Here is a 27,910-nt window from a genome sequence, read left to right on the forward strand (position 1 = left end):
TGCCATGAAAAAGGAACATATTCATAAATTCTGGGGATTAGGATAAGAACATCTTTGGAGGCCATTATTCATGGTAGATGTAATCAGAGAGTGTACTGAAAACAGAGAAGGGCTGGTTGACTACCCCAAGAGGGAAAGATGCCCTAAGAAACCACAGCCTTCACATTAAGTATTCAAATGAGCTGAAACCCATCTAACCTGGCAATCTCTGCTTCATTCCTTTAAATATACAAACCACCTAAATCCCCTTCTAGCCCTCAGCAACAGGCCAGCCAAGCCTCAGAATGCCTACACACCCTTTTAATTTCCATTGCCAACCACCATCCTCACTGTCTAGGGCAACAGCTGTGTGCCCCTCACCCTCCCCTGGCTGGCTCAGCAGCGGCATCTGAACCAAGGAACTCAACTCATGGCATGGTCAGCAAACTACAATGTGGCCTAGCATCAATCAGCCAAAGTGACTAGAGAAGCAAATTCAGTGGGTCGGAAAGAGACGAGAGGACCCAGCCATTAGAACTGCCTGGGCTCCTGATGACCTCCCATCAGGAAACAAATCTCCTCTTCCATGAAGTAATTTGAATGGGCCTCCATTCCTTGTCCCCAGGATGTCCCAACTTCCACAGATTATGGGGTTGTATCCATCCATCATGATTGAACATACCAGTATTCAAGATTTAGACATCAGTCTCACATGAGTTTTGTCTGTGAGTCTACATCCCTGAGTCTGATCGAATGAGGGACAGATGAGATAGGGAACATGAATTTGAGTCAGGAAGCCCTGGGCTAGGTCCCAGCTCTGCCACTTCCTAGCTGTGTGACACTGAGTCGCCCCACTTCCTCAATCTGGGTTCCCCACTTACAACACGATGGTAATCAGAGGACCAAGCACACTCAATCATTAGACAAGACCAACCAAGGCAGGCACTTTACATAGGGTCTTCTTGGTCATCACTGGGTCACTATGACAAGCCCACATGCCTTATTTACATTTCAAACACAGTCAATGTTTCTGGTCTTTTTCCTATAATTAGGAAGTTTTTGATTTTCACAACTTATCTGGGTCAGTGGTTTTAGGGACCATGAGGGTGACAATGGGACTCTAAAACCATGGGGGAATTCCCTGGTGGTCCAGAGCTTAGGACGCCATGATTCAACTGCAGGAGGCACAGGTTTGATCCCTGTTCAGGGAACTAGATCCTGAAAGTTGCGCAGCCAAAAAAATAAAAATTGAATATAAAAAATTAAAAAACACAAAAGTGGGCCATGGTATGTGCACCAAAGTACCAACTGTCTGGTAAAGACTCTGGCAACCAGCCACTTTCAACAAAGCCCACCCTGACTTGCTGTGCCTCTCCCCCTGCAACTTTCTAAGGGGTCTTTAGAATTTGTATGCAGCTCACCCAGGGACGTATCCTCAGAAACATGTCTAGTTACAGCCAAAGTAGAAGCACCAAAAATACACGTATCAAATATGTACACACTAAACCCATGTAGCTAAGAGCTGATCAACACGCAGAAGCACAAAGCCCAGGTCCCATCACATTTTGAATTGTGTATTAGTGGTTGTGGGAAAGCAGCTGTTCCCATAATGAAAATACAAACTATACAAAACATATTTAAAGAAAATTGCAATAGAGGGGTTCAAGAAGGTACACTTCTTTCGTGGTCCACCAGTGTTCATGAGACAGCCGCACACACAGCCAGGCGCTTTGTAGGGTCGGCATTCTCTGCTTCCCCTTCGAGAAGCCGCTTTCGACTTGTGGAAGGCTGCAAGTGAAGGAAAGGGGAGAGATGTTCTAAGAAAACTCTGGCTTTGTCACAATTATCAGTTTCCCAATATGCTTCCAGTACTGTTGGACCACTTCATGTGAACCCTCTAGGACCAAGAATATTGGTTGTCCTCATTGGCTCTGAACCCCTACCACACCCCTCCCCGACTCACACACGTTTATTGGACTGACATTTCTCTCCCTTGGGGCCTCCAACCACTCAATGATGTGTATTGAAAGTAAGCTGCAGGGACTTCCCCTGGTGGGCCAGTGGTTAAGCATCCATGCTTCCACTGCAGAGGGCACAGGTTCAATCCCTGGTTGGAGAACTAAGATCCTACGTGCCATGTGTTGCAGTGAAAAATAGAAAACAAGCAGCATAACCAGCCTCCTCTTGGTTGTCTTCTCCTGACCCTTTCGTGTGTTTTCCCATTTACAGAATTGTGAGGGACCAATGGGAAAATGAATGTTACTGAAAGGAGGCAGGACAGAAAATGAACAGATATTAACATATATACAAAGAACTTCAGAGGAATAAGATTATAATCAGTAAGTCATCAATCACTCCCCCAAATTTTTAAATTTTCAACAAATTTAAATCTGAGCCTCTAATACAGTCTTCCATTGTGGCTCAGTGGTAAAGAATCCACCAGCAACACAGGAAACGCTGGCTGGATCCCTGGGCTGGGACGATCAACTGGAGGAGGAAATGGCAACCCACTCCAGTATTCTTGCTGAAAATATCCCATGGGCAGAGAAGTCTGGTGGCCTACAGTCCACTGGGTCACAAAGAGTCAGACGAGACTTAGCAACTGAGCACGCACACAATCTTGCCTCACAGGAGACTTTTTGAATAATGACCCCCACCTGTGCTTCTCTAATTCATAAAACATATTCTTCATTATTAAATCTTCTAAAGGTATCGGAGTAGATCAAGCTGAAACAAAGTATCTACGACATTATTCCTTACAAAACAATGTTAAGCAACTGCAGCTGAGAAGACTATTCAAGCTCTTCATCCTCCACTCATGGGCTCCTTCAACTTAGCCTACATTGAATGACCATGGTCCAGAATACCTGGGCAGGGACCTGGGGCAGAGCCATCGACTTATCTTCTTCAGAAAGCAAGTTGTTAAATTTTCTCTTCATGTCCTCATCCTGTGAAGAAATGGAAAACCTAAGTAGGCTGTGAATGCGGGAAAGAAAGCTCCTGAAAGGCAGGGCCAGGATGCTCCCAGAAAGAGAGATGTGGGCTAGGATGGGGGTGGAGGGGAGAAAAAGGAACAATCTAATCAGCAGGCAACACTCAGTCAACACGGGCTCAACCAAACCAGACACCCTAAGTGCTCCAGGTGGGTCAGAGAGCACCACAGACCCCAGTGGTCAAATACTTTCAGAACGAGCGTCCCAGATCCTGCGAGATGGCAATCAGGAGGCCAGATACTGGGGCTGGCTCCATGCTGCTCCGCACATCTTTCCAGCAGGTGCCCCCTCCCACTGCCAACAGTGAAGCCTGTTACCAGGGCCACCCTAACAAAGCAACCCTGCACCCTAGAAAATTCAGCAAGCAAGCACTGTATGAGCTGTAAGAAGGATGGCAAGCCCACAATACTCCAGAGTTAATGACAGGAAATAGTGAACAGGTGCTTCCTGCTAGCGATGGAAATGAGGAGTGGAGCAGGGCACATAGACATCCCTGCCCACCACCCAAGATGCTCGCTTCTGCAGGGCTTAAGGATTTGCCAACCGGGAGAGGTGGCCTGGTGGCGCTTCCCCCTTCAGAAAGGTGAAATGCCACATGATTAGGAACGTGGACTCCGGGGCCAGCTGAAAGCTGGGCTCAGCCATGGCAAGCAGCACGTGCAGAATACAGTCCCAGAGCAGCTTGTTTCCGAGTCCCCACGCACCTTCCCATCCCAGCCCTCCCCATCCTCCCACTGTGCACTGGCACACACAGTGCGCCATGGGGGGTTGGGGGAGAACCCAGGAGTGAAGGCCTTCAACAGTCAGCGATCTGACTGCAGAGAACTTGGCGCACAAGGACCAGTTTGCCTGTTCCACATGCCGGCTCAATTCAGTCGCTCAGTCGCGTCCGACTCCTTGCGACCCCATGGACTGCAGCAGGCCAGGACTCCCTGTCCATCACCAACTCCCAGAGTTTACTCAAACTCACGTCCACTGAGCCGGTGATGCCATCCAACCATCTCATCCTCTACATTTAGCAGCTATGATCACCTGCTTCCATCACTGTTTATTGAGCTTCTCAGTGTAGCTCCCCATTGTCCAAGCACCAAGTTCATCCACACTCTCCTCTAGGATCTCACTTCTCAGGCAAGGCCACCCTCAAAGGTCCACCCCTTATTTCCTCCTATACCTGCTCACAGCCCCCACCGGGAATGCCCTCTGTGCTTTCCAGCCCACCCACCTCACCCACCTCCCTCTTTCACCCATTGAACAAACAGTTACGAGGATCCTTGGGTGCCAGGCACCCTAATAAGCCCAGGGGCCTCTGTATCAGAGGGGCTCAATCAATGTTGAAAATGCTATTTGCCCATCGTTATGGCAACTGAATTGTGATTGTTATGACTGAATTGTGTGAGTTATGACTGAATTGCATCCCCTCCCCCTTTCCCCACTTATATGTTGAAGCCCAACCCCCAGTATTGTGACTACTTGGAGACAGGGCCTTTACACAGATAATTAAGTTAAACTAAGGTTCTTAGCTTAAATATAAGACATGACACCATACAACTCCTAGAAGAGAATATAGGCAAAACATTCTCTGACGTAAATCATACTGATGTTTTCTTAGGTCAGTCTCCCAAAGCAATAGAAATAAAAGCAAAAATAAATGAATGTAACCTTATCAAACTTACAAGCTTCTGTAAAGCAAAGGAAACCATGAACAGAACTGAAGGACAACCTATAAACTGGGAGAAAATATTTGCAAATGATGCGACAAGGGCTTAATTTCCAAAATATACAAACAGCTCATACAACTCAATAACAACAACAAAAAAAACAACCCAGTCAAAAAATGAGCAAAACACTTAAATAGATATTTTCTCCAAAGAAGACATACAGATGGCCAACAGGCACATCTAAAGATGCTCCATATGGCTAATTAGTAGAGAAATTCAAATCAAAACTACAATGCGGTACCACCTCACACAGGTTAGAATGGCCATCATTAAAAAGTCTATAAATAATAAATGCTGCAGAGGGTGTGCAGAAAAGGGAACCATCCCACACTGTTGGCGGATATAAACTGGAGCAGCCACTATGGAAAATAGTATGCAGGTTCCTCAAAAAACTAAAAATAGTTGCTATATGCTCCAGCATTCCCACTCCTGGGCATATATCTGTACAATGCAAGAATCCACCTGCCAACGCGGGAAACGTAAGAGACTTGGGTTCGATCCCTGGGTCGGGAAGTTTCCCTGGAGTAGGAAATTGCAATCGGCTCCAGTATTTTGCCTGGGAAATCCCACGGACAGAGGAGTCTGGTGGGCTATAGTCCACGGGGCCACAAAGAGTCAGACACAACTGAGTGCACAGTGACGTGCACACACACACAATCAAAAAGATGCGTGCATCCCTAAACTGGACCCGGTTCATGAAGAAAGAACAGCAGGATTCATCTTCTTTGGACAAACAGTCCAGTGCCAGATCCACAAAACCATTTAGTTTCTTCAAAAATGTTGAATTTCCCAAAATAAAACCTAACAGGTGATTTATGTGGGCAGTCGGCATCCATGTCCTCATTGAATGTTCACTCCACCTTTTGCTGGAAAAATAAAGCATGGACAAAAGAGTATTCAAGTGAGACCCCTGTGGCAGGGCTGAACTTCACCTTTTCCTCGGCTGTTAACAACAATTTTCTTTTGAGACAAAAAGTTAAAGAAAAATAGGCTACGCTTGTTTGTACATTTTGGGTGGATGTAAATCCCGTTCCCAGGCCTAACTGGCAAGCTGTTTTTTTCAAGACCAACAGCTCCTCCACCTCCATATCTGGCCCCCAGGAGTTTCCCTATTAAGGCATATGAAAAGAGCCAAGAGGAATGTTTTTCTTTTTCATCAAAATTAAGTCCCCACATGCAAAGGCACCCTTTGTTTCCAAAGTCCGTTTCTCCAGGGTCCTGCAGTTTCAAATCTGTGTGGTCTATTAAGTGCTAAATCATCTGACAGATTTTTTTTTTCTGGGGGGGAGGCGGGGCAGGGGTGAGGGGGACTGCTGTTTCCAGGGCAACATCCCAAACATATACATCTACTTTTTTTTTTTACTGTAGGGATTTCTTGTTCTCAACCTGAGCTAGCCTGAGCCGAGGGTTGGAAGACAGAAAGAATAAGGACAGTCTTCCCAGAGCCCCAAAAGCACAGTGCTGAGACTGGATGGCCCCAGGAGTTCCTGGACTAGAAATTCCCAGAGTATCTGAGCCTCCAGCTCAAGCAACATGATTAAGTCCCCCATCCATCGCCACAAGTAACAGAGACCAACTGCAAGTTAACAGAAAGGGGTATGGCTGGCTGCGCTGAAAGGAACTCCACTTCACAGACCTGGCACCCATCAGAGAGCCTGCCCAAGGCTGTAGTGAATTCTAAAACCAAAGACTAGCCCAGCAAAGGCACAAAGGACTTCCAACTCCAGTAGCTTGAATGAAGTCAACGCATAATCTAATGGGAGCCACACCCCCAGCAGGGACACAGAGGTAATGCAGACTTGAAAGGCGCAGGTGGCAATCTGCTAAGAGCATGCTTGCTCACCATGAACACGAAGTAGGACCCCCTCAAACCCGATCACTTGGGCTTAAGAAATAGCCAGGTTCTCCCTGCGGGAGGCTGTTCCCCTCCTCCCACCACTGTTTCCCTGTTGAAGATGGCGAGAACGCAGCTCATCCCATCTGTCTGAGGTAAGGGGTGTGAGAGAAGAGGACGCAGCTAGGGTGGAGGTTCGGAGCTACAACCACCTCTCAAAGGAACACAACAGAACACAACTGAACTGCAGACTCGGAGAAGCCAAGCGGAACCAGGACAGGCCGTAAGGTGAGTTTGTTCATCCAAGTCCAGCTGTCAAGGCTGCACACAAATGCAAGACACGCCCACACTCACACCCACAGACATAAATATGCACCTCCACCCACCTAAAGCTCAGTCTTGAAAAATGGCAGTAAACAGACCCAACCAAGCAAATGCATGCTTTCATCCTCTTCCCCATCTCGCGGGCACAGGTCAGGGTTTCCTGGGTGTTTCAGGCGGGCAGCCACTGCCCCATACACACCTGAAGCCACGGGTGTCTTAGAGCCTCTTCTGTTGTAAAACGCGCCTTTGGATCCACTATCAACAACTTCTTGACAAGATCCAGAGCTAAAGCAGTAAGATAATTTGGCAAATCATAGTGAGAAGGATAAAAACATTAAATCAACAAAATGAGAGTGTGCCAGAATCACAGGCCAACATCCAGGAAGAGGAGAGAGGGGCTGAGGTCACAGTGAGTCAGCAGACAGAGCAGGCAGGGCCCCCTAGGCCTCCCCACTCTCAGTATTTGTCCAAAGACTTTAGAACACCAGGAATGCCATGATGGTCCCCATGGCTCCCTGCTCAGATATCACAACTTCTTAACTCTCTGTTCCTGCTCCCCTTACTGGACTCAAGTTCAAACTAATTAAAGCTGAACTTCCCCAGTTCTAAAACACTCAGGATGTTCAGCCAACTCTCTCTGAGACCCACGGAGTGATGGAGAGAGTTCCTCAGCCAGGGAGAGCGCTCTCCTAGGAATCGCAGGCTTGGCAGAAACAAAGCTGGACTGGCCAGCAACAAGTGGAGGCTGGCTGTATATTGCAACAGTATTATTCATCAGATGTTCTGACACTTAGCACAATCATCTGTGTTACATTGTTTGACATTTAGTTTTAGTTTTCTACTTTTCCTTTTGAGAATTACAAAGTTACCCTTTTAAATTCTAAAACACAGAATAACAAGTTACATTTAGCTTCTGCTATGCTTACTACTTCAAAGGAGAACTTGTAACTAAAAAGTTACCCATTATTTTGCACACTTAAATAGATACCAGGCACAGTGAGTATATTACACTTAACCCTCACAAAACCTCCTTAAAATAGAGGTTTATTGTGCCCTCTTTTACAAATAAACAAAAAGGAGACCCAGAGAGGTTAAGTAACTTGCCTAAGGTCACAAAGCTAAGAAGGAGCAGCCCCAGGACACAAGCCTACATCAGCCTGGCTCTGGAGCCCAAGTTCCCAATAACTTCCTTTGCCTCTAAAATGGTGCAAAAACTAAGAAAATAAGAACAGGACTGACAGGAGAAAACATCACAGAATTTGAAAATAAACTCCCATCGCAGCACACATACATTTTAGCAAACCACAAATTCTGAACTCTTTCATATCCATACCCTTCTCTGAGACCTCTGCCCAGACTTCGGGAATGAAGTTGTATTTTCCACTGGTGATCTGATCCTTCAATGACACTTGAGTCTTATGCTCAGAGAAAGGTGGATACCCACTAAGGCTTCATATTGGTAGAGAGAGAAAGGAAAAGAAATCAAGTGGCATTCTCAGTGGCATTCAGATATAGCGATTTTTTTTTTCAGCATAATGAAAAATCAGGTATTGTTTTAAATCAATGGTCCAAAGAAAGGTGACCTAAATTAAACACAAACTCTCTAACTGGACACATTTTTTTATTTCACCTTAATACCACCAACCACAGTCTGAAGCGATAAAAACGTTTTCTTACCAAATGAAAAGAATAACTCCTAAACTCCAGCAGTCCACAGCACGGTTATATCCAGCAGTTCCAAAGGAATTAAGAACCTCTGGAGCCAGGTAGGTGGGGGTACCACACAAAGTTCTCATCAGAGAGGTCTCCCCCAAAATCTTGGACTGCCCAAAATCAGTAATCTAAAGTAAGGACAAAAGGGCATCTCTTTTAATGTCATGAAATAAAAAGTAATATAGTCTGCCAATTCAAAAAAGACATAAAGGTTACAATAGTTCCTAGCCTATGATTCACGCCACTGTTAATCTGGACTCTACACATTCTTGTCTTCGTAAGGTAATTTTTAAAAAACATTTTTATTTATTTGGCTGTTCTGAGTTTTAGTTGTGGCATCTAGTTCCCCGACCAGGGATCAAACCCCAGGCCCCCTGCATTGGGAGAACAGAGTCTTAGCCACTGGACCCCCAGGAAAGCCCTGGAAGGTAATTTTAAATCCTGCAAGTTATTAAATTTTGCTTAAATAAAAATTCCTGAGCCAAGGAACTTTAAGGCTCAGGTTTTCTCCCAACTTAGATCTGTATTCTCTGTAACCTTACAAAAGGCTAATAACCCTTAACAGACACTCTAGAAGTCTAATTATTCCTGATTCTTCTGAGACCCCAGTTTCTCAATGTTGGCTGTATATGGGACTACTGAGGAGCTGGGGAAAAATACTTCACCTGGGAGCCACCCACAGTGATTCTAAGGTGCAGGCTTGGTGTCATGTTTTGTTTTGTTTTTTTCCCTCTAAATCAACAGGGGATTCTCAAATGAAGCCAGGCTTGGGAAGTACTATCTTAGACAGAGGAAGATAGGGGGTGTGTTTCTCCCATCTAGACCCTTCCTCTCTGAAGATGAAAGTGGCTTGTATACATGGAGCTCAATAAGTGCTCATTTGCATCTTCACTGGAGCAATACCACCTGGTCGCTAAAAGAACGGCTAAGAATGGAAAGGTCAAATTCCATACCTTTTTATGCTCCCACTTTTTACTTGATGAATTTGAAAATGGTTTCTGAACAGAAATCTACTGGAGTGGCCACATACAAAGCATAAATTTCTTACCTTTATAAGGCAGTCCTCTTTTGGAGATGACAGTAGAACATTCTCTGGCTTTAAGTCCCGATGTATAATGCCATTTTCATGAAGATACTACACAGAGAGGAGTGACCCTTAGATTTATGGAGTAGGTACGTGAGACAGACAGACACACACAGACACACATCTTATAGCTGGATGAAACTATAACTCATGTTACACATTCTCTCCCAAATCAGAAAACCACTGGATAAATGGACTACTACTTACAAATTTGTTTGCAAGAAAATGTTTAAAAAGTAGAAAAATGGAAAAGGCAATTTATGACAGTAGACCTTTTATTTCATTCTTCAAGATAATAACTATTCCTTCACGTTAGCAGAAGTAGAAGGTGTCAGTTTCAATAATAAAAATGCAACAGGTGACATAAAACATTTTGGGACTATTTAAACTATAAAAATTCTACCAAAATAGTGTATTTGTTGATTCCACTTCTGAGAATATTTTTAAAGGGACTCTATAAAGTACACATATGTAAATTATATGAACACCTAGAGTTAACAATTCCTTGATACAAGATCAGTCTTTGAAAACTTGATGACTGAAATAAAATGGTTTCTAAACATCATAAACAGAATGACATTTCTCTATGTACTCATTTTTATACCAAGTCATATTTCTTTAGGAAAAAAAGAATTTCCCACATCCACTGATCTGTACTCAATTCACCTTAATATTCTTGGTATAAAGTTGGGAGCAAACCATTAAGGGCCTTCCCTGGTGACTCAGTTGGTAAAGAACCTGCCTGCAATGCAGGAGACCCGGGTTCAATCCCTGGGTCAGGAAGATCCCCTGGAGAAGGAAATGGCACCCCACTTCAGTATTCTTGCCTGGGAAATTCCATGGACAGAGGGCCCTGACGGGCTACAGTCCATGGGGCCACAGGAGTTGGACACAACTTATCAACTAAACCACCACCACAAACCATGAAGGGAGTAAAACACTGGTTAGATTGATAAGAGCAGATACTACACATGATCTTAACCAAAAGGCCGAGAAGTGATGCTTGGCAGAAACCAACACAATTCTATAAAGAAATTATCCTTCAATTTAAAAAAAATAAAAAGATAAAAATCACTGGTTAGGTGTTTTATGGGCTTTAGGTTTCTCTGGATATCCCTCTGGCCTAGAGCAAAATACCTCCAAAACACTTTCACTGGGAAAGTGACCTGGTGAAGCCCCCAGGCTGGACACCCAGGTAGACCAGCCCTTGGAAAATCTCCCTCAAGCCTCACTCAGTGCAACAGCTGCTCCCAATCCCTATGTTTTTGCAGAGGAACATTCTCAAGGGAAGAGACCGTGGTGGGACCTAACCCACAACATCTGGGTTGAGAAAGGGTGATGGTCTTTGAAGCATGCAGCATGCCACCTGCCCGGAACACTGAAGAGAAGGCAGTACACATGCCTGCCCAAGTGCCTGCTGCAGCACTGAAATATACACATTACCATGTGTAAGTTCCAGCTCAGTTCAGTCGCTCAGTCGTGTCCGACTCTTTGAAACCCCATGGACTGCAGCACACCAGGCCTCCCTGTCCATCACCAACTCCTGGAGTTTACTCAAACTCAAGTCCATTGAGTCGCTGATGCCATCCAACCATCTCATCCTCTGTTGTCCCCATCCCCTCCCACCTTCAATCTTTCCCAGCACCAGGGTCTTTTCCAATGAGTCAGTTCTTCACATCAGGTAGCCAAAGTATTGGAGTTTCAGCTTCAGCATCAGTCCTTCCAATGAACATTCAGGACTGATTTCCTTTAAGATAGACTGGTTGGATACAGATAGCTAATGGGAAGTTGCTGTATAGCATGGGGGGGGGGGGGGTCAGTCTGGTGCTCTGGGACAACCTACAGGGGGTGGGAGGGAGATTTAAGAGGGAGGGGACATGTGTATACCTATGGCTGATTTCATGTTGATGTATGACAAACCAACACAACATTGTAAAGCAGTTATCCTCCAAATAAAAATAAATGGGAGAAAAAAAAAACAGGATGCTACCGATGAAGGAAACCCCTAGCACTGTGCTATGGGGCAGTGATCCATCCTCATTCCTGCCCAGTTGCCACCTCACCCCTGCCCCAGAGGTACGGGGGATTTCTGCAAGGATGAGGTACAATATCCCTGCCTTCCAGAAAAACCTCCTAGCTAAAGAGAAGCCGTGTGGGACCATGTGTTTATTTCTTTAACTTCCTTTTTCTTTTTTTTTCTCTTAAACTTCACAGCAAGAATTTTCTCATCTAAGTCAAAGGGGTGGGGTATTTTTGCCAAGAACAGAACAACCCACAGACAGACTCTGTTCTCTGGGTTTTTATTCCTGGTCCCTCATTTTCTGCCAACTCGGAGAGTAACTCACCTAAAAGAAAGCTGTCAAAAGCACTGAAGGCTTCTCTTACCTGCACGGCCAGAAGCATCTGGTAAAAGTAGAGCTTGCATGTGGCTTCTTTCAGGCGCTTATGCCCCACCACCCTGTCGAACAGCTCTCCTCCTTCCATCCTGAAAAACACAGGCAAAGCAGGGGGTTCATTCCTAGAAGGAAACTCACTTGGAGGGAAGATAACACCACAAACAAAACAAACTCATCAAGACAAGCAAAGTGGTTTATCCACTCTTGGCTCCCATTTGTCAAGGCAATGAGGTAACAAGCCACATCCACAATAAAGATGTGTCCATCGGAAACTGAGGCGCAAGGAAAGACAGAGGAAGAGAGTGGTGGGCACTGGACATGCCTGGGGAGCTTCTAGAAAACCTGATGCAGTAGATCGGAAGCTATTGTGCACCCAGGTGATTCTGAGACTGGTGTAGGGGAGAAAGCAGGAGCCTATGACCTGACAACTGGGTCTGAATTTCAGCTCCACCACCTCCCAGCTGTGGGACTTGGGGCGACTTATGCAACCTCTCTGAGCTTGTTTCTAAACCCCTTCAAAAAATGGGGATAAAACCCCACCTACCTTGATGGCTGCTGTAAAAATTAAGAGATTAACTGCTGTACGTAAAGCACCTGGCACAGTGGAGGTGCTTGGCCAGGTTATTCAATCCCTCTGCAATTCAGTTCCCATTTCTGTAACGTGGAGCTAAAGACAATAACTAACTCACCACTTCACTTATGTGACTTCTCCAGTGGCTCAGATGGTAAAAGCGTCTGCCTACAATGCAGGAGACTCAGGTTCAATCCCTGGGTCGGGAAGATCCCCTGGAGAAGGAAATGGCAACCCACTCCAGTACTCTTGCCTGGAAAATCCCAAGGACAGAGGAGCCTGGTAGGCTCCAGTCCACAGGGTCGCAAAGAGTCAGACACGACTGAGCGACGTCACTACCACAGCTCACCACTAACTTGTATATAACCTGGATGACAGTTATGCAGGTTACATGAGTCAATCCCAGTGAAGTGCTTACAGCAGATTTTGGCTCCTATTAAGTGTTTCATTAGTATCAGTTACTGCTATTGTATTATTGCTACTATTATTAAACTATTTATTTAAATGTATCTGACTGAGCCAGGTCCTAGTTGCAGCACACAGGATCTTCGATCTTTGTTGCAACACGTGGAATCTAGTTCCCTGACCAGGAATCCAACCCAGGCACCCTGCCTCGGGAGCACACGGAGTCTTAGCCACTGGGCCACCGGGGAAGTCCCAAACTGTTTTAATGAGATCCAGTCAGATAATAATCTCCTATTTCATAGAACAGATATTCCCTTAAGCACTCCAAGAGCCATCCAGTCTCTCCTAGCACTATGCCTGGCCTGCTGTTTACTCTGTAATCTTTATGGTCAGCCAGCACGGCCACTGTTGGCCACTCAGGAGTAAGGCCCAGCCTGTCTGCCATAATGGCCAGTCCCAGAAACACTGCACACTGATGCAGAATGGACACCAAGGCAGGCCTCTTTCAGAAATGAGACAGTAAATGATTTTAATCACCAAGTAAACCAGCACCTGAAAGATACCAGGTGCCACCCTGGTACCGTGATCCTGAGCAACAGGGGCCACCCAGCTTATTCAGAGCAACAACACGCACCTGTGTTTGAGCATCGCACGTGCCATGTGCTCTGCTGGAGGCCTTCCAGTCCTCAGAGCATTTGATCCTCATGACTGCGCAGGGAGCTATCATTATTACTTAACACTAGGAATGTGAGACTCAGACAGGTGAAGTCAACTAACCCATGGGTAGACAGCTAGTAACCAGCAGAGTGGGCTTCAAACCCAGGCCTCAGATCCATCTGCCTTTGGAAACACTGGAGTGATTTTAGAATTTATACTAACGCCATGTGCTCGTTTAAAGGACCAGCCCCCACATACATACGCTGAGGGTCCCCAGGATGACAAATGCAGGCCAGTATCAGACCCTTTGGTGGTTTATAAGCATTTAAATGGAAACAAAAAAGTTTGCTACTTACAATTCCAAAACAATATAATAATCTTCGGCATCAAAAAAGTCTTTAATCTTGATGATACAAGGCTAAAAGGGGGAAAAGAGAAAATTTAGTTAAGAAGCTCCCCAAGAGGAAAACTACTAGAGCAGAACTCGGGACACCCACCCAAGGTGTCAAGGAGGCCAAGACCAGGCATCTGGTCCTTGCCTCAGGACTCTCTGAAGTTCATGCAGGGGAGAAGCATGCATGTGTGCTCAGCTGCTTCAGTCGAGTCTGACTCTCTGCAACCCCATGGACTATAGCCCACCAGGCTCCTCTGTCCATGGGATTCTCCAGGCAAGAACATGGAGCGGGTTGCCATGCCCTCCTCCAGGGGATCTTCCCAATCTGGGGATCGAACCTGCGTCTCTAAAGTCTCCTGCATTGGCAGGTGGGTTCTTTACCACTAGAGCCACCTGGGAAGCCCACAGGAGAGGAGACAGAACCCTAACTTAGCTGGCTCCTTCGTGAGAACACACAATAAACTCTCCACCCCACCAGACTGACAAGGGAGCAGGTCATGCTTCACATTTAACGCTGGTGCCAAGGGTGGAAGGCCAGTCTCTTCCCAGCCTTGTTCCTCCCTGTCCCAGAGCACAGGGACTCAAGGACACCTACAATACCTGGGAGCCTGACAAGGAGCACAAGTAAAGGAAGCCCAGCTGGCGAGCCCAGTCGTGCTGCCAGACAGCAGGGCTATTCAGCTAAGGCCACTGGCACCACAGGGCAACCCATGAGACACGATCCTCCATTTTCCAAGGAAGAGGGCAATTCTAGTTTCAGAAGAACTCAAAAGCACATATGTGTGGTGGAGGAGAGAGAGACAGACACACACACCTGTGGCTGACAGTCTGCAACCTCTGATCAACGCTGGGTGTGTTTGCTTCAGAACAAGGGAGAGTAGTGGAGTACATTTAATGCATATAACACCCCTATTGTTTTTTCTAGTACAAAGGATGGACGGTAAAGCTAGTGGTCAGGGTAGATACAAGAAGTGCTGAGTATGAAGGACATACACTCCTACTCACCAGGGAAAAGGATTCTGGCTATGTCGATCAAAAGGAAGAGAGTGGTAAGATTTTTAGACTGTATTTTTTCACCAAAATCTCGATTTTTATTGGCATATCTATTTACTTTAGATTTTTCAATTTTCGATTAAAAAGAGCAAAAACCCACCAGAGTGATTTTCCTGCAAAGCACATTTCATCCCTTCCATCACTGATTAAAATCCTCCAAGTGATACCTCCCCACAATGAACTGTTCGACAGCGGTGAATGGACGCCCCACCCCCGCCCCCAGCACAGAGGATCTTGGAAACACAACACCAAGTGGAAAAGGCAAGTCTCGAAACACTTTTGAGTATGAGGTAGATTTGACAGTATGATCAGGTTTCTTTGTTCTTAAACTCATGACAAGTTCAAAGGTTCATCCTACCGGTTCGCTTTACCACTTACATTTATTACTTTACATGTGTCAAATATTATATAATTTTAAATTATTTTAAGGCAGAAAGGGAGAAGAGTGAGAGGAGGGAAGGAAGAAAATAGAAATCCTTCAGCACCTTGCAGCCAAGAGGCTGCAATCCAACTTCTCCAAGCCCTTCCAGACCCAGGCTCGTCTTGCCCCCAGCACCACCCAGCCTCATCTCCTTCTGCCTGTCCCAAACATCCTCCTCTCCTCCTCTCCAGGCCACAAAACTCCCCATCCACCCCAGGCTCTCTCCCATGTCACATCTTTGCTCACACTACCCTCCAGCCTGGTGATCCAGCCTTCTGGCCACACTTGGCCTTAGGTATCAAGCCCCAGCTCAAAGTCCCCTTGGATTTTTTTTTTTTTTGGCACACCACACTCTGTAGCATGTGGGTCTTAGTTCCCCAAACAGGAATCAAACCTGTGTCCGCTAGATGGCAGGTTCTTAACCACGGGGCCACCAGGGAAGTCACCCCACTTCCACAGTTTGGATCTACACTTCCTGCAGAAGCACTAATCTGTGTGGCCCCACAAGGAAACTGATACCCAGCACAAGTCTTTCATCAGGCACTGTGTGGGCTAAGTCAACGAGTCAGTCTTATTTTTATCTTCCTAGGACCAACATTCAACAGAGCAGCTGGCACACGGGGGACACTCATATGCTGTCCAGTTTAATACCATCAACATCAGTAACAGACACAACCACCCACTGAGGGTGGGTCCTGCTGGCCACATTTTGGTCATCGATTCTACAGCGATGGGATCAGGTGACAGCAAACCATTTCCACCTTTCCTTACCTGTGATCATTGTATACCTGGCTCTGCAGGACCACCTGTTATTGTCATGACAGTGGAAACACTAAATATGCACTGTAGCATTACATTAAGAGGAACAGAAAAGAGAGCTAAGGGACTTTCCTGGCAGTTCAGTGTTTAAGAGTTCATGCTTCAGGGGTGAGGGTTTGATCCCTGGTTGGGGAACTAAGATCTTACACGCCATGTGGCCGAAAATAAAAATAAATAAAAAGAAAAAGGAGAGCTAAAATTTTCTTATAACAGAAAGACAACAAGCTATTATTGTTGATAACCCAAGAGACAGCAGTTTATGCATTAATAAATCATGTAGAAATAACGGAGGTAAATTCTTCTTTAAAAAAAGCTGAAAAAAATTTTAAATGCGGGGAAGGCGATTAGGAAGGAAGTAAAGCTGCTGTTTATAAACCTTTTAGCACCATCTGACTCTACAGTATACACCTGTGACATCTTTTTCTTTTGGCCACGAGGCACACAGGATCTTAGTCCCCTGACCAAAGATCAAACCCTCGTTCCCTGCACTGGAAGTGCAGCATCTTAACCACTGGACCTCTGGGGAAGTCCGTAATAAAATGAAAAGAAAGGCAGAAGAAAAGACACACACATGGAAAAGGAACAGGAGAGGAAGGACTGGGAACTGCTTGGTCTGTTTGGCCAGTGCCACTCCGGAAATGGGGAGGCAGCCAGCAGCTGACAGAGCATGAAGAGCCACCACTAGACGGAGTCGGCAAGGACTGTCTCCAGTGCCTGCCAGCTCTAGAGCCACAGGCTGCAGCTGTCACTGCTGAAGTGTCTCAGAAACCAGAGGCCACCAACCCAGACCCTCCACTTAGGTCCTGCAGGGCAAAGGGTAGGGAACTGCAGATCACTGTCAGGCCCCAAGGGTGTTTCCTGTGCTGAGAGCCTTGTGTGCCTGCTTAGTCGCTCACTCATGTCCAGCTCTTTGCAACTCTATGCACTGTAGCTCACCAGGCTCCTCTGTCCATGGGATTCTCCAGGCAAGAATACTGGAGTGGGTTGCCATTTCCCTTCTCCAGGGGATCTTCCGACCAAGGGATTGAACCTGGCTCTCCAGCGTTTCCTGCACTGCAGGCAGATTCTTTACCACTGAGCCACCTGGGAAGCCCTGAAAGCTTTAGGAACACATATTTAAGTCTCATTGACCTTTGAAGTAAGTATTCTACTGTCTCCAGGGACAGACAAGGGAGCAGAAGCTCTGCAAAATGAAATGACTTGCTCAGAACAAGAGATGGGAACCCAGGCCTGTCTCCCCACTAGACTAAAGCCATATGAGAGGAGAGATGGCCAGGTCTATCTGTGCTGACTGCCTGGGGCCTAGAAAACAGGCTGGCACCATAAACATTTGACAACTGATAAATCAGTGCCTGACTCCAAAGGCCAGGGTCTACTGGACTTTATACTAGGCTCTACTCACTGTCCCCAAACATCCAAATGCACTCATGTGCCCATCTCTACTTCCCAAGGACTCCCAAGTGCCCTTGAAAATTGCCAACAAAAATCCCCAAGGATCTTTTTTAGACTTTTAAATTCCTCTCCTCTGCAGCAGACATTGGATTTGTATAAATGTTATGCTTGGGGATCTTATGACATCAGAGAAAATTCTCTGAGGATTCTAAGTGTTTATCTTTGGGAGATGTTTGAAGCAACCCCACCCTGGAAAATTAGAGGGCTCCTCTCTTTAACGAGATTCCAGATCCCATGGAAAAAAGGAGGCAAAGGCAGGGAAGAGGTAGAAGTTGCAAGGCATTAGAAGAAGGGCAAGCAGGAAGTTCTGCCACTCACATTCTCATGTGTCTTCAGATCCACCACAAATCCTAAAGGAACCTACTGAATTATTGTGTCCATGTGATGTTCTTAGTTTCTATTTGTTGTTAGGAGGATCTGACCAGGTCAGAGAAGGGAGAAGAAACCTTTTGTAGTTCAGAGGTTAAGAACCAGAATCAGACAATCCAGGGGTCCCCAACCCACGGGAACTGGGCCACACAGCAGCAGTTGAGTAGTGGGCAAAGGAGCAGTTTCACTAGTATTTACGGCTGCTCCCCATCAATCAAATGACCGCCCACTGGTTCTGTACTATGGTGAACTATATCATGATTTCATTATACATCACAATGTCATGATAACAGAAATATAAAGTACACAATAAATGCAATGCACTTGACTCATCCTGAAACCATCCTCCACTCACCCCGGGTCCAGGGAAAAAGCGTCTTTCATGAAACCAGTTCCTGGTGCCAAAAAGGCTGAGGACTACTGAGATACTTCTCAGCTGGAAGACTGGAGGCCTCATTCCAAGTTTGACTCCAGTGTCCTGCCTAGCTCACAACTATACGGGGGCCCACGAATTACTAAAGAAAAACAGAAAGAAGAAAAAGGAAGATGGGAGGAGCCCCACTCATCTAACTTTCTCCTCTCACATCTTTAGACTCTTTCCACTGAGACAAGGTCATGATTGCACAAAAATGATAGGACCTCTGACACTCAGTGGGGCCAGAGACACCATTCAAATACCCAGGATGTTGTCATACTTTTCGGGTTCTCTTGGACATATTTGATTTATTCCAACCAAGGTGAGTAGAAATCAGCACTAAAGGTATTTAAGAGGTATGAAATTAAGATATAATCAACGTACCAAGAGAGCACTGTCTCCCCAAATATTATCAGTTGATCAAGTCACTATAATAGTATTTAGCAGATTTACTATGTCTTTTGGTCCAGAACTAACTCAGTGGAAAAATAACATAATCACAAAATCTTTTTATAGTATTGTCCTTTCAAAATTTTAGGGTAAAGCTCTTCCCAGCTTAACAGCTAAAACCATGCATGTATGCATACACACACATATACACACACAATTAGGGAACCCAGGTTAATACTAGTTTTATTACACTGAAGTGCCTTGCACTCTCCCTATTTTTTTGAGATAAAAGAATTTAAGTATGGGTCATTTTTTTACAGTAGTACTTACATGATTTAGTTTCTTCAAAATTTCTATTTCTGTTTCAACATTGAGTGCCGGATCCTTTAATAAAATAACATTAGCTTATTAATGATAATAATAGTCAATATGCAGAAAATGTTTATAGTTAAACTTAGTTGAGTAAAGGCTGCCTGAGTTCCAAACTCAGCACTGTTTTTACAGAGAAATCAAGGATGAATTACACAAACACTCACCTAAAATCACTTTGCAAAATGCTTGTTAAATAATAAGCCATTCAGTAAGTGACTAGGCTGTATGCCAAGCTCTTTATCTAAAAGGGTCATCTCATGTAAGCCCCATAATCCAAGTGAACTGGGCTCTAAAAGTATTCCCATTTTACAGATGAAACAAGGCTCAGAGAAAGGAAGCTGCTTGCTGCAGTTCCCACAGCCAGAAACAAATGAGTTCCCACTGTTCTTACATTGACCTGGTAAGCTCTGCTTGTCTCATCACTCTGAGGAATTGTTTACATTTGTAAAAATAATACAACAAGCAAAAACCATAAAGGAGAAGGTATTCAATTAAACTGTGTAAAGAAAACGTAAAGTCACATTTCTCATAATTGAGCAGTCAGATTCCAATTTCAAATGTAAGCTTAGATATTTACTGAGACTCTAAAGGGAAGAGGAAACTTCAGGGTAGAAAAGTCGCTCTCCGTTACAATTCCAGAAGAATGACTCGAGTTACTCAACCTCATGGGCTACACCCTCTACAAGCAAAGAGGATATAGAATTACATATTTATGTAAAATGGACTTCAGCGAAGAAAGCCAGATGTTTAATTTTAAAAGCCGGCCTCTTCCTGTAAGCCGGTAAACTCATTACCAAGGCGGGGTATACTCTGATGATAGAGAGCTCTAAAGAATCTGATAGGATTTGAAAGATGAAATTAAAACGTAAAATTGTGCTCCAAGTCATTAAGAATCTGGTAGGTTATTTCCTTCCCCCCAAAATGGAAAACAAACCCAGAATCACAGGGGAAAGATCTATAACAAAGTGAACACTGAAAGGAAATTCCTCTTGCTATGTGAGAATGGCATTGTCTAGGGACAAAAAAAAAAAAAAATCGATCTTTAAGGAATGTAAAGCATAATAGCCAGAAACAGCTGGCCACAAAGGAAAACGTGACTAGAGGACACGTTTTATATTACTTTGTAGGGTCATGTGTTGAAAAACCAATACATTTGGCCACTCCACCAATGCAGAAAGTGCGTATTACAGGAAATGTAAAAAGTGAATGGTTACCATATAAAGAGACCATATAATTTAATTAAGATCTTTGAAAATCTATAAACATGGAGGTATTCATTGCCACATTATCAGGAAGAACAAAGAATTAGAAATTATTTAAATGACCTAAATGATCAAGCTGAGAAATGGATGAATAAAGTGTGATAAAGTTGGTGAAACAGAGACTCAATCATCCAAAAGGATATAGTAGGGAAAAGTTTACGCATTAATGCTTATGTGGAAAAGCAGAATACAAAACTGTATACAATACGATCTCAGCCATCTAGAAACATGAATTCACAGGAACAAAGACTAGAAGGAAAGGGAAAACTGAAAACAGCTGTGGGGTTCCAGCGGCGGGGATACAGCTGGAATTTTTTTTTCCCCTAATTTCCTTTCATTTATTGTAAAAACAGTCTTGTAACAACTTGGAAGGAAAAAAATAAAGTTCCCGCTATGTGCATTATGTACAACCAAATATTTCTGGAAACAAATTATCTCTAAGTGTTTAGGTTAGTTCAGTATACCCAAAATTTTCCAAAGTTCTTCCGAGTGGTAAATTCTTTACAATGGGGCCAAGCAGCCACCAATACAGGTACTTACTGCCTCTCTCTCAGAGCTGATAGCAAACTTCCTCTTGCTAATGATCTTTATGGCCACTTTCTTACATGTCTTCCTCTCGAAAGCTAGCTTCACCTCACCACAGGCACCACTAACAGAGAAAAAGGTAAAAAGTGATTGACTGTCACAGAGTTTTAAATCCTGAGACCCACCACTCTTGAAATGGCCTGAGCTATTTCAAGTTAAAGACAGTCCATTGTCTCTGTTTTCAGAAACCTCACCAGGGTAAGATGTCAAGGGAATAAAGGAACAGGGACCATCCAGCAACACTGAGTCAGCTCCAAATTTCACTTTTTGAGCCGAGCGATATAGACCTAAGTCTTACTGTCCCTCCAGATTGTGAAATGCTCAGAAAGGCACTAAAAATAAATCAGGGACAAATGACTTCTCCCAGAGGCCAGAGAAAGATCAAATATACAACAAAGTCCTAGTTTAAAATGAATGCCTGCAACAAGGAATATTAAACAGCATCTGCAAATAAATTACTTCCACTCATCCATTTCTCTTTCTTATTGCCTATCTTCAAAGGAAATGCATAAGCAGTTGATGCCATGAATTGCACTGTAAATAAAATCACTAAGAAACCAATAGTATACCAGGAAACTGCTTGCAGCAAGCTCCTGAAGATTTGCAATTAACTGGGATGCTGATGCTAAAATGCAGGACTGCTACCCAGGATGGCACTCAGTACAGTTAATCAAGTATCAAGTCCTCATTACCTACCTGAAGTAGATTTTTATAACCACTGTGGGTTTGGGGATGGGGTGAGGGGGCTGCCAAGACATCTTTTTTTATGTATCGTGTACATACATAAAATTTGCCATTGTAATCATTTTAAAGTGTACGATTCAGTAGCATTAAGTACGTTCACAATGTTGTACAACCATCATCTCTATCAAGTTCCAGAACTCTCTCAGCAGCACAAATGGAAACCCCATACCCACTCAGGGTTCACTCTCCATTTTTCCCACCCCTAGCCCCTGGCAACCTCTATTTCTTGCTGTAAAGATTTGCCTGCTCAGAATATCTGCCACCAGTAGATTCATACAGTATGTGGTCTTTTTTCCGACTTCTTTTACTTAGAATGTTTAGAAAGTTCATCCATGCTATATCAGTACGCTCATCAGCATGTTCATCCATGCATGTATTAGTATTCCATTCCTTTTTATAGCTAAATAATAGCCTGTTCTATGGATACACCAATTTTGTTTATCCATTCTCTGGTTGATGGACACTTAGGTTGTTTCCACCTTTTCATTATTGTGAACAGAGCCGCGATGGAACATTCATGCACAAGTTTTTGTTGAACATCTGTTTCCAATCTGGGGGGTATATACCTACAAGGGGAACTGCTGGGTCATATGGTAATTCTAAGTTTAACTTTTTGAGACAACATCAAACTTATTTCCCACAGTGTCTGTACCATTGTACGTTCCCAACAGCAGTGCATAAGAGTTCTAATTTCTCTGCATCCTCACAAATGCTTGTCATTTTCTGTTTCTTTACTATGGTCATCCTAGTGGGATTGAAGTAGCATCTCACTGTGCTTTTGATTTACACTTCCCTGACGAGTTGACTCACTGGAAAAGACTGATGCTGGGAGGGATTGGGGGCAGGAGGAGAAGGGGATGACAGAGAATGAGATGGCTGGATGGCATCACCGACTCAATGGACGTGAGTTTGAGTGAACTCTGGGAGTTGATGATGGACACAGAGGCCTGGCGTGCAAAGAGTCGTACACAACTGAGCAACTGAACTGAACTGAATGACTAGTCAAGGCTATGGTTTTTCCAGTGGTCATGTATGGATGTGAGAGTTGGACTGTGAAGAAAGCTGATTGTCGAAGAATTGATGCTTTTGAACTGTGGTGCTGGAGAAGGCTCTTGAGAATCCCTTGGATTGCAAGGAGATCCAACCAGTCCAGCCTAAAGGAGACCAGTCCTGGGTGTTCATTGGAAGGACTGATGCCAAAGCTGAAACTGCAATACTTTGGCCACCTCATGCGACGAGTTGACTCATTGGAAAAGACTGATGCTGGGAGGGATTGGGGGCAGAAGGGGACGACAGAGGATGAGACGGCTGGATGGCATCACCGACTACATTCACATGAGTTTGGGTGAACTCCGGGAGTTGGGGATAGACAGGGAGGCCTAGCGTGCTGCGATTCATGGGGTCGCAGAGAGTCGGACACGACTGAGCTGAACTGAACGACTAATGATGCTATCTTCTCAAGTGATTTTTGGTCACTTCTGTATCTTCTTTTGGAGAAATGTCTTTTAAATATCTTGCCCATTTTTAAATTGGGTTCTCTTTTTGTTGCTGAATTGTAAGGGTTCTTCACCTATTCTGGATATTGGATCCTTATCAGATATATCACTTGCAAATATTTTCTCATTTCATATGTGTTTCACTCTCCTGACAGTGTCTTCTGACATGCAAACGTTTTAAAATTTGACAAAGTCTGGTTTTTCTATTTTTTCTCTTGCTGCTTGCATTTTTGATGCCATTTGAGAAACCACTGCCAACTCTATGATCATGAAGAGTTGTCTCCGTGTTTTCCTTTTACAGTTGTATAGGTAAACCTCTTAAATTTAGTTTTTTGTTTCATTTTAACGTAACTTTCATATATGGTATGAGATAAAGTTCCATGTAACTATGATTTTTAAAAATCTACTCAAAACACTTTCTAATTCTCCATCTGCTCTGGTAACAGTCACCTTTTGCCGGAGAAAACTTCGTTGAGTCTAGCGGAGTACCTATAGTAGTATAAGACCCACTCCTGGGACTATGGGGTGGATGTACACATAAAATTGAGCCAATCAGGGATTTCTTTAGAATCAAATGCTGATGTTGGGATAGAAACAATTCTCTATGCTGTAGTTTCTAGAAGAAAGAAAATATGAATATGAGACTCCTGGAAGGGATTTTTCCTGACACCCAGTAAATTTCTTTTGTTACCTGGCTCATTTTGGTCCCTTGCTAAAAGCTAGAGAATTTGTGTTGAATCCTCCCTTAGGAAAAAACAAGAGTCCCAGACATTTCTTTAGGGTTGACACAAATTTGGCTGCGAGCTTCCAAGCAGTCAATGCCAAATATGGAAACACAATGAGCTACTGAATTTAATGTTCATAATCTATCTCTCGCAGATGATCATAAAGAGTACACTGTGCTTGATTCTCTGTGGCAGGAACGTGAGTGATTATCACCTTCTCCTATTTTGTACTTTCATGTTTCTGAAAGTATCAATAAATAGAAAGTCTGTCACAGACAGGGGAGGGCTGAGAGGGTAAAGGACATCGGGTGCCATGAACACCTTCCCTAAGGAAGTGGTTCTTGATGGGCAACCCCCAAAGGGCCCAAAGATCCATTCAGAATGCCCACAAAGTCAGTACTAGCTAGAGAATGACACGAAGACATTACTTGCCTTTTTCTCTCTCATTCTCTCATGAGTGTAGTTTTCCAGAGGCTACATGGTATGCAGTATCACAAAAAAGCACAAGTGAAAAAGCAAATATCAGACTCCAGCCACCATCCAGTAAGCTGGGTGTGAAACAGATTTGTAAAAATGTGAAGCTTTCCCTCTCTTTTCACTAATCTTTTCTAAAATAATTACTTTTCATTAAAAAAAATGATATTTATCTTAACATAAGTGACTATTTTTTAATGAATTAACAAATATTAGTAACATGTCTCCATTTTAATTTCTGGGCTTCCCTGGTGGCTCAGTGATAAAGTATCCGCCTGCCAATGCAGAAGACATGGGTTCGATCCCTGGGTTGAGAAGATCCCATGAAGAAGGAAATTGCAACCCACTCCAGTATTCTTCCCTGGGAAATCCCATGGACAGAGGAGTCTGGCGGGCTACGGTCTGTGGGGTTGCAAAGAGTCGGACATGACTCAGCAACAAAATGACAGCAACAATTTTAATTTCTAACAGTAAATTTCAAGACCTAAGTCACATGAACAAAAGCTCTTTGAGGTCTTCAGTAATTTCTAGGAGTGTAAGGGGTCCTGAGACCAAAAGGTTTTTGAGAACTTTGCCCTATTCAACGGTCAGCTTCATTTCTCTTCCCAAGATGTCAAAATTCTGAAGAATGCAGAAATGCAATAAATGTTTCTTTATGGAAGGTAATGAAAAATGTTCTAAAATTGATTGTAGTAAAGGCTTCACAGTTCTGTGAATATATGAAAAACCATTGAATTGTACATTTTTAAATGGGTGAATTATATGATATAAAAATTATCTCAATAAAATTGCTTTTAAAAAGAAAAACTGTTCAACTGAAATGATCAAATAAATCAGTACATACCTATCACAAATAGGTACCCTAAAATATTTTCTATACATAACAAATGCTGTAAAATCAGGCACAAAAAGCTAACCAGTGATAAACGTCTAGAAAGAAATTAAGTGCAAGTTCCATAAGAAAACAAAAAAGTTACCTTCCGAGAGTTTTTGACATGATGTATTCTTCTCTTAATTCCTTAGGATACATTGACTGATCATCTACAGTCAGATCAAAAAATACAAAAACTAAGGGGAAAAAATGGAAGAGATAGGTCTCATTAATCCATTTGATAAAGAGAAGATAAATGGTCCTATAACTTAGTAAACATATGGAATATAAGACAATCATGCTTAGTTCCATTTAACATCTAACCCCAGAGAAATCATTAGCTAGGCTAACGGATACCATGAAACCCCTGACAAATGATGGCAGCAAGTTTCATGCCCACAGTGGAAACACAGTATCATTCTCACGACACAGCAAGAAACTCATATGTAAATGCTGTGCTTATTCACTGACCTCAGAACAGTTATCAGCTGGGCCCAGAACCAAATGCCAAATAGTTTAAATCTAGAAAATATATTCAAGGCAAGTAAATATCCAGATAAAAATAAAGCCAGAGGTCACCATCACTAATATTATCATCTCTCAGTCATTTCTACCTTTACCTAGCTGGTATTTTACAGCGCAAACCATCCTGAACTTACTTGTAAAAGTAAATAACACATTCCCCCCAAACCTCCTTTATTTCTTTACTATTCAGCCTATATCTGAGAAAGAATACCAAAAAAACTGATCATTTCATAATTTAAACATCCACTGGTCCAAACCTGCAGTCAGTTATCAAACGCTACAATTCTACAAAATGGTACATTTGCAACAGCCTATAGTATCAGGAAAGACTGAAATTTGTGAAGACCCTTGAGTTTCTCAGATTTCAACAGGTCTTAAGTGCTCTGGAGTAACCAAGAGAACCAGTGTCAGGCAGAAATCTGAACCAGCTCAGCACATTTCAATCCAGGCTGGTCCCCAGGAGGCAGACACCTGCCTAATGAATGAGACCTGATGGCCACCGAGGATGCAACCATTCCTCTCTGTGGATACTTATGAACCTAGATGTTATAATGACACCTGAGATAAGTGGATCTGAGGGGCTCTGAGATGTATTTTTCCCATGTATTGAGGTCTACTTCAGAGGCTGCAAACTCAGTTGCCTACAGAAGCCAGAAGGTCATGGAAACAGGTAAGGCTGGGGTAAGTGTACGATGGAGAGCAGTGAGTGGGGACTTGAACAGAAAAACGCATCACCCTTCTAAAGGAGGCAGCCTCTACTTAGCACCTGCAGATCCTCGAATTAAGGGACAATAGGCTCAAGTGTGGCCAGATATCCCATCTTTTCAAAGAAATCTGGATTTTCACATTAAAGCCACACATCAACCAAGGCCTAATAAAATATCAATAGGCCAAATGCAGCCTGCAGAGTACTAGTTTGATCCATTTCAATTGTGGCCAGACTACATAACACCTCTGTTCAAATTAGAAAAGGTGCACTTCAGATGGAACAATTATGAAAGGATGGCACGCCACTTGTCAAGTAGAGGGCAGACCACATTTCAGTGCCCACTTGCCCCCTCCACTGGGTGCTTTCAAAACAGCAAAAACCTGTGCAGCTGCCCTGACCATAATTATCATACAGGAAACAAAGTAGAAAACAGAGAAAACTAAGGCAATCGTAAAATGTACACCAGGATGGCCAGAAGAGCCATAATCCCAAGATGTTGGTCTGAAGACTAGCTGCAGGAGAACCACCTGAGAAGGATTTTTAACACCCCTGGAACTAGTGGATCAGGCTCTGCAGTGCCTCTGGGAATCAGCATTTTTAAGGTGCCACCCACACAAACAGATACTATGTCACATCACTCAACCCTCAAGTTTTAGGAAGATCTGTGAGGTTTTTTCAAATTAAAGAAACAAGAGTATCGCTCTTGTCCAAGGTTTTAAAATCACTGTGTGCTATGTTTAATTCTGTAGGTTGTTTTTTTATCCCCACTGAATGACAACTATTCATTTCAGATGTGATATTCATGAAGTTTTAGCAACAGCTGCTTATAAAATGCTACCTGATGGTGATGATAAACATCTTCACTTTCAGAGGATAACCAGGCTGTATTTAAGGTGGAAAGTCTAACCTGAGACTCCTACAGGGAAACCCATAGCCTAATGCCGGGCTATACATAATAGCTCAATAAATATATACAGAAATTAATGTCTAAAAGGAACAAAGAAAAGGAAGAATGAGGAAGGGAGAGAAAAATGTGGGGAGGCAAATGAACTAATGGCCTAAAATAATTCATTGATATCTAAGGTTGACATGATAAAACTGGATCAATTAATGAATGAAAAATTAAGCAATATGATTATTTAAAGCATATGGTTTTAAAC

At 43.6% G+C, this 27,910-nt stretch overlaps 1 protein-coding gene and 1 pseudogene across 5 annotated transcripts in view; both read right to left on the minus strand.

Moving 5' to 3' along the window:
* Positions 1–1,537: 1,537 nt before the first annotated feature.
* Positions 1,538–27,910, minus strand: part of CHEK2 (checkpoint kinase 2) — a 34,226-nt gene continuing 7,853 nt past the window's right edge. For all 5 annotated transcript variants that reach the window (XM_055404750.2, XM_055404749.2, XM_088828301.1 and 2 more), the window contains 11 exons: positions 25,623–25,713; positions 21,162–21,270; positions 19,318–19,371; positions 14,031–14,092; positions 12,031–12,130; positions 9,610–9,696; positions 8,526–8,689; positions 8,182–8,297; positions 7,048–7,133; positions 2,847–2,927; positions 1,538–1,767 (listed from right to left, as the gene is read on the minus strand). In XM_055404750.2, the coding sequence (XP_055260725.2) occupies positions 1,678–1,767; positions 2,847–2,927; positions 7,048–7,133; positions 8,182–8,297; positions 8,526–8,689; positions 9,610–9,696; positions 12,031–12,130; positions 14,031–14,092; positions 19,318–19,371; positions 21,162–21,270; positions 25,623–25,713 (1,040 nt within the window). In that variant the 3' untranslated portion in view covers positions 1,538–1,677. The remainder of the gene's footprint in view (positions 1,768–2,846; positions 2,928–7,047; positions 7,134–8,181; positions 8,298–8,525; positions 8,690–9,609; positions 9,697–12,030; positions 12,131–14,030; positions 14,093–19,317; positions 19,372–21,161; positions 21,271–25,622; positions 25,714–27,910) is intronic.
* Positions 10,516–10,646, minus strand: LOC129542920 (U2 spliceosomal RNA; annotated as a pseudogene).

This window comes from Moschus berezovskii, chromosome 19, assembly GCF_049115385.1.
Source record: "Moschus berezovskii isolate FMDL1 chromosome 19, NW_MosBer_1.0, whole genome shotgun sequence".
Taxonomy (NCBI): Eukaryota; Metazoa; Chordata; class Mammalia; order Artiodactyla; family Moschidae; genus Moschus; species Moschus berezovskii.